The 7,246-nt window shown below is 36.6% G+C and overlaps 1 protein-coding gene across 1 annotated transcript; it reads right to left on the bottom strand.

Moving 5' to 3' along the window:
* Nucleotides 1–1,176: 1,176 nt before the first annotated feature.
* LOC120158601 (uncharacterized protein PAM68-like) lies at nt 1,177–1,775 on the bottom strand. Its single transcript, XM_039169427.1, has one exon. The coding sequence runs from the start codon at nt 1,740–1,742 to the stop codon at nt 1,215–1,217; it is 528 nt and encodes a 175-aa protein (XP_039025358.1). The 5' UTR covers nt 1,743–1,775; the 3' UTR covers nt 1,177–1,214.
* Between the last annotated feature and the right edge of the window lie 5,471 nt (nt 1,776–7,246).

Raw genomic sequence — 7,246 nt, forward strand, 5'->3', positions numbered from 1 at the left:
AGTGGACAACACGGAGACGATTTGTATCCTTAATTCATAATCAATAGCGCATGAAGTTGCAATCATGAGAAGGGTTCGAAGCTGCTTTAATTTGTAATGAAATATTATGGTGGTCTATGTGCCTCGCGAAGAAATAAACTAGCTGATGCTATGGTTAAGTTTGGGTATTGCTAAAACTTTGGGATTATCCATGCTTCAAGAGCCTCCTGTTGAAGTCCAAAGTATTCTCATGGTTAACCAAGACGCGATGAGAAGACGGCCTAGAATCTGTTTTACCTCTTGTAACCAAAAAAAAAATATTTATTTTGAATTAAAACTAAAAAGTAGTAAAAAAATAGGTTAGTTCAGAAACATATTGAATTAACAAAAAAACATTTTAGTTCAATTAATAGTTTTCATCAATAATTTAATTCGATTAACTATTAAGAATTTTAAAAATATAATTAATTCGATTAATGCATATTTAATTCGATTATTAATCGAACTAATCGTTTTTTTTTCATTCCCTGTCTTAAGCTGCAATTTTATTTACTAAAAATAAATATCCAAACAAATATATACAACAAATGTAGAAGTATGTGGTTTATTGGATGGAAAACGAATACAAAGTAAACAACATATCATTTGCTGAGACTCTTAATTTCCCCTGACATGGAAAAAAGAAAAGTTGAAGTTGGAGAGTTGAATTGTGTTCCGCTGAATAACCACTTAATTTAAGGGTTAGGAACCGTAGAAAATTGACCCAACCGAAAATATGCTAAAAAGTAAAATATTTTTTATTGAATGAAACTTAAGATGTTTATTTTTTTTACATTTTCAATTATGTTCATTTTTTTTCGTTCCTTAACCTTAAATTAAACAGTTATACAGTAGAATTTTTCGCAATTCAACTCTCCAACCTAAAAAATATTTATGATTTTTATCACATTTTCAATTATGCCTCGTCGTTTTTTAACCTTAATTAGGCAATTGTTCCTTATACTTTTCAATTGAATTGCACATAAAAATCATAACTATGATTCTTACCACAATCATCATAGACTTAAATAACTATTCGTTATCATAATAACAGTTACGTAATAATAAAAAATTTATTCGAAATCATTATTATATAATCGTAGTACAATAATGATTGTAATAACATAGGTTATGTACACCATCGTAATTAATGTAACACTTAAAAATGAAATCCTAAGTCCAATTTAAATCCATCTTCACGATTGGCCATTATTTTCCTCTTTCCACATTTCAACCCAGTTGCGTTGAGCTTCTTCCAATCCCAGCAACGAACCCTTCCTCTCCGAGTCCCAACTGGAAGACAACGTCCCATAAGCAATCCCAAGCGTCGATGCCCCAAACGTTATGAGTGTAGTCAAGAATGGTAGCCACAACGGCACGTCCCACAAGTTTCGGTCCTTGGCTTCGCCGAACAGGTGCAGTAAAGCCACACCAGTGGCCATCGGAACTCCCACTGACACCAAAATCCTCTTTATCATTCTCTCGAACACTACCTGGGGAATTTCATCGTCCTTGCTGTTGTTGTTTGAGCTCTTCTTGGCTGCATTATCTTTGACTGGTGGTAGTGTGCCGGAAAATCCTTTGGCACTGGCGTGCAGTTTCCATGGTTGGTTTTGTTTGTGGGTTTTGATGATTGCAGGGTGGATTGTTGCGGTTCTTGGATTCCGCAGATATGGCTTTGGAAGGTGAAATTGTAGGGTTTCTGAAGAGAGTAAAGTCTTCATTGTTTCTTTCAAGCTTCCTTCCAACCAAGTGATTTTTAATCTTCTTATAACATAATAATCAGCATCTTATCCAAAACATTGAACGGTGGTGTTTTCTCTTATAGTTTTCATATAAGATATTTTGGTTTTTGGTTCTATATTTGATGTGTAAAGTTTGCGAAACAGATGTCATTGAAAAATAAAATTATATAGGGAGTCTGTTTTTTTTTTTAAATTATATTGATTCTAAAAGGATTAATTATAAAATAAGTGTCTAAATTATACTTATTTTTCGGTCTGTTCAACTAAAGTTACAAATATTATCCATTTGGGTTGTTCGTGATTCAACGATATTAATTTTTCTCGTTAAGTGACACTTGTCACAATATGATAATTTTTTAAATTTTATATAACATTTAAAAAATAAAATTATATATTTTTAAAAAATAAAACAAAAATTTCAAAATAAACCCAAAACTTTGAAAATCTTCATTTCAACCCCTAAACCCAATCTAGCCACCACCCTTTCCCGTCGACGAAGCTCCACCCGACCTCACATCCCCAGGTGATCAAAATCCCTATGAAATCATGACCGATCGACGGTCAATCGACGACGAATCGATGTTTTATGCCCCTCGAACCCTAGGTTGAAAATCGCGCTCCCACGCGATTCCTATGGCCAATTGATAGCATATGACTAGGGGGATAGCATGGACTATGTAGATGGTGGTGGTCGTGGCCGGAAAGGGCGGCGACAACGAATTAAGGGTAGGATTTGGAGTTTTTGGGGGCTATTTTATAATTTAAGAGAAATTAGGTTTTTTTTAATAAATATAATAATATTTTTAATATTTTTTTAAAAAAATTATCAAATTATCAAATTGTGACACGTCATTTAAGGGAGAAATTAATGTCGTTAAAGACCCATGTACCTAAATGAGTAACGTTTCTAACATTAGACACCTAGATGAGTCGAAAAATACTGTAGGCACCTATTTATGAAAACATGTATAGTTTGGGCACTTAATTTATACTTAAGCCATTCCGAAATTGCCTTAATAATGGACAAGAGTAATAACAAAACAAAAACTTAAGTGAACTTCTAATTATACTAAATGAAAACGAGAGGTAGGTTTGGTGACATTTTTGTAAAATTTATTATTCCGATTACGAAAGTGAACTTTTTATAATTAGGTGATAAACTGTGTAGTTTACCCTATATTATATTACAATTGATCAAGGAAAGAGGATGGAAGGGAAGAATACACCAACAATCCTTACCTCCATAAACAAGTTACATTTGATGGAGAAAAGAAAAGAGAAAAGATACATTTGATGGCAGACGACAAATGATTTTTTTTTCCGTTTTTGTGCTTAGAGCCTACTGTTGGTTTTTGGCAAATATCCCACATTGGTTTTGTATAAGGAGGAGGGGAAATTCTTTTATTATAAATAGAGCCCTCCTCCTCCTTAGTTTAACATCCCTCAAATATAAGCATTCTTCTATATTAAATGCTATTTGTATTCTTTCTTTCTCTTTGTAATATTTCCTCTATTAGTGAAATATTATTTTAGTAGTGTTCGAGGAGGTAGGCATAATTTTGGCCTAACCTCGTTAAATTTTGGTGTTCTCTTTATGTCTATTTAATAGCTATTGTCGGGTATAGTTGTTGTTAATTATTGTCCTATTAAAATTACTTGTCTTGGTAGTTATGTCTAAGAAAAGTGGGTTTTAAGAGGGACCATTGTGACCCCTCCTCTTTCCTGGGAATCTACCTTGGGGTGATTTTTAGTACAATCGTTTTCACACTAGTCACCTAGATAATAGTTTAAAGGTGAATATGTTATTGGTGGAAATTAACCCGAATTCCACAACAATTGGTATCAGTGCTCTTGGTTTATTTTAGTATGCTCTGTGGTTGCGGCTTAGGCTGATCTTTCACATCAGAAAAAATTTCCTTAGGATAATTGGCATTCCGCATTGATAACTATTAAATAGAATTTGTAGCAGAAATGGCAGACGCAACAAAAACATCCACAACGTCGTCAACAGCTGTGACAAATGTTAGATTTGCAGTGGAGATTTTTGATGGCACCGGTCATTTCGGCATGTGGAAAAGTGAGGTTCTAGATGCCCTATTTTAGCAGGGTCTAGACATTGCTATTGAAGGAGAGAAACCAGATGATGTTGAGGAGAAAGAATGGAAGAGGATCAATAGATTGGCATGTGGTACTATTCGATCGTGTCTTTCTAGAGAGCAGAAGTATGCATTTTCTAAGGAAACTTCTGCAAGTAAATTGTGGAAGGCACTGGAGGAGAAATTTTTAAAGAAAAGCGGTCAGAACAAGCTCTACATGAAAAAGAGATTGTTCCGCTTCAACTATGTACCAGTTACCACTATGAATGATCACATTACTAGCTTTAATCAGTTGGTGACTGATCTGATGAATATGGACATGACTTTTGAAGACGAAGATCTGGCTCTGATGTTGATAGGATCACTTCCTGATAAGTTTGAGTATCTTGAAACTACTCTACTTCATGGGAAAGTTGATGTGTGTCTCTCAGTGAAGTAACTGCTGCCTTGTATAGTTATGAATTGAGAAAGAAAGACAAACAAGAAAACACAAGTGTCGAAGAAGAAGCTCTTGTTGTCAGAGGTCGTTCAAAGAGTCAGAATAAAGGAAGGAGAGGGAGATCGAAGTCAAAGTCCAGATTGAGCAAAGATGAATGTGCCTTTTGTCGAGAAAAAGGGCACTGGAAGAAATAATGTACCAGGCTAAATAACAAAGGCAAACCTGAAAGGGGAAAGGCTGTCTTAGAATCAAATGTGGTCGAGTATGATTATGCAGATTCAGCTTGTAGCCACCATATGACCCCTAATAGAGAATGGTTCTTTGATTTTAAAGAACTAAAAGGTGGAATTGTCTACACAGCAAATAATTCCCCTCTTGACACACTTGGGATTGGTTCAATTCGCTTGAGGAATCAGGATGGATCAATCAGAACCTTAACAGGTGTCCATTATGTACCAGATTTAATGAGAAATCTCATCTCTGTGGGAACCTTAGAGCCAAAAGGTTTAGAAGTGAGGGAAAAAGATGAGATTATGATGATTGTCTCTGGTGCACTGGTGATAATGAAGGGAATCCGGAAAAGAAACAATGTGTATTACTTTCTGGGGAAACAATGTGTATTACTTTCTGGGTAGTACAATTGTTGGGACAGCAGTAGTGGCAGCTTCTACTGATGAACAGGAGTCAGAAGCAACCAGGTTATGGCATATGCGATTGGGGCATGCTGGTGAAAAATTCTTAAAATTACTGATAGATCAAGGATTATTGAAGGGTGCTCGGGCTTGCAAATTAGCTTTTTGTGAGCATTGCATCAAAGGGAAGAAAACGAGGGTGAAATTTGGAATAACAATCCATGATTCTAAAGGTATTTTGGATTATGTTCATTCAGATGTATGGGGGTCTTCCAAGACAACTTCATTTGGAGGAACACACTATTATGTCACCTTTGTTGATGATTTTTCCCGGAGAGTTTGGGTGTATACAATGAAGACAAAGGATGAGGTGCTAGGATTTTTCCTTAAATGGAAAAAGATGGTGGAGACTCAAACAGGTAGAAAAATCAAATGTCTCCGTACAGACAATGGTGGAGAGTACAAAAATAATCCATTTCTGAAAGTCTGTGAAGAAGAAGGTATTGTCAGGAACTTCACTATCAGAAGTACACAACAACATAATGGTGTGGCAGAGCGTATGAACCGAACATTAGTGGAGAAGGTTTGTTGTATGTTGTCTAATGCTGGGTTAGGCAAAGAATTTTGGGCTGAGGCTTTGGTCTATGCTTGTCACCTTGTCAACCGCTTACCATCGACTGCTATTGGTGGTAAAACACCATTAGAGAAATGGTTTGGAGTACCTGCTACAGATTATGATTCCTTATATGTGTTTGGTTCTACTGCATACTATCATGTTAAGGAGTCAAAGCTAGATCCAAGAGCAAAGAAGGCGATCTTTATGAGGATCACCTCTGGTGTGAAAGGCTATCGTCTTTGGTGTCCAGAAACAAAGAAAATAATCTTCAGCAGGGATGTTACCTTTGATGAATCTACCATGCTGAGAAAGGTCACTTCAGAAAAATTGGAGCAAACAGATGGAACTCACAAACAGGTGGAGTTTGAAGGAAGCAGAATTGACCCACCCAGTAAAGAAACTGATGTTGACTCTCCTATGGTAGAAGAAGGGTCAGATGAAGAAGAGGTTCGGAACCAAGAACCTCCACATCAACATGAATCAATTGCACTCAGAAAGGGAAAGAATACCATTAGACAACCTGCTCGTTATGCTGATATAGTCTCTTTTGCATCACCAATTGCAATTGATGACGTTCCTACCACTTTTAATGAAGCAGTCCAAAGTTCAGAACATAAAAAGTGGAGGATCACCATGAATGAAGAAATGCAATCCCTTCAAAAGAATCAGACGTGGAAACTAGCTAGTCTTCCGAAGGGAAAGAAGGCAATTGGGTGCAAGTGGGTATATGCAAAGAAAGATGGATTTCCTGACAAGAATAACATCCGCTACAAAGAAAGATTGGTGGCTAAAGGCTACGCTCAAATGGAGGGAGTTGATTATAATGAAGTATTTTCTCTAGTTGTAAAACATTCCTCCATCAGAATTTTGTTGGCTTTGGTAGCACAGTTGGATTTGGAACTAGTTCAGATGGATGTAAAAACTACATTTTTACATGGAGACTTGGATGAGGAAATCTACATGACTCAGTCAGATGGATTCAAAGTTGCTGAAAAAGAAGAGATGGTGTGCAAATTAGAAAAATCGTTGTACGGATTGAAGCAATCTCCAAGGCAGTGGTACAAGCGATTGAACAAGTTTATGATAGGGCAGAAGTACACAAGAAGCAAATATGATCATTGTGTGTATTTACGCAAGCTACAAGACGGATCCTATATATATCTTCTTCTTTATGTTGATGATATGCTGATAGCTTCCAAGAGTCAGACAGAAATTGCGAAACTAAAGACTCAATTGAACAGGGAGTTTGAGATGAAGGATCTTGGTGAAGCGAGAAGATTCTAGGCATGGAGATATCAAGGGGGGAGGCTTTGTTTGTCTTAGAAAGAATATCTGAGGAATGTACTAAAACGTTTTGGCATGAATGAGAAGTCAAAACCAGTTAGTACACCTCTTGCTCCTCATTTCAAGCTTGGTGCATCCATGTCACCTAAGGATGATGCAGAACGGGAACACATGTCAAAGGTTCCATATGCAAGTGTTGTTGGTAGCTTGATGTATGCAATGGTGTGTACGAGACTCGATGTTTCACAGGCAGTTGGGGTTGTGAACAGATATATGCATGATCCTGAAAAGGAGCATTGGCAAGCTGTGAAATGGATTCTGCGGTATATTCTGAACACCGTAGATGTTGATTTGGTCTTTCAGCAGGACAAACAAGATGGTCAGTGTGTAGTTGGGTATTGTGATTCAGACTATGC

This window comes from Hibiscus syriacus, unplaced genomic scaffold (assembly GCF_006381635.1).
Source record: "Hibiscus syriacus cultivar Baekdansim isolate YM2019G1 unplaced genomic scaffold, ASM638163v2 tig00111330_pilon, whole genome shotgun sequence".
In the NCBI taxonomy this organism is placed as follows: domain Eukaryota; kingdom Viridiplantae; phylum Streptophyta; class Magnoliopsida; order Malvales; family Malvaceae; genus Hibiscus; species Hibiscus syriacus.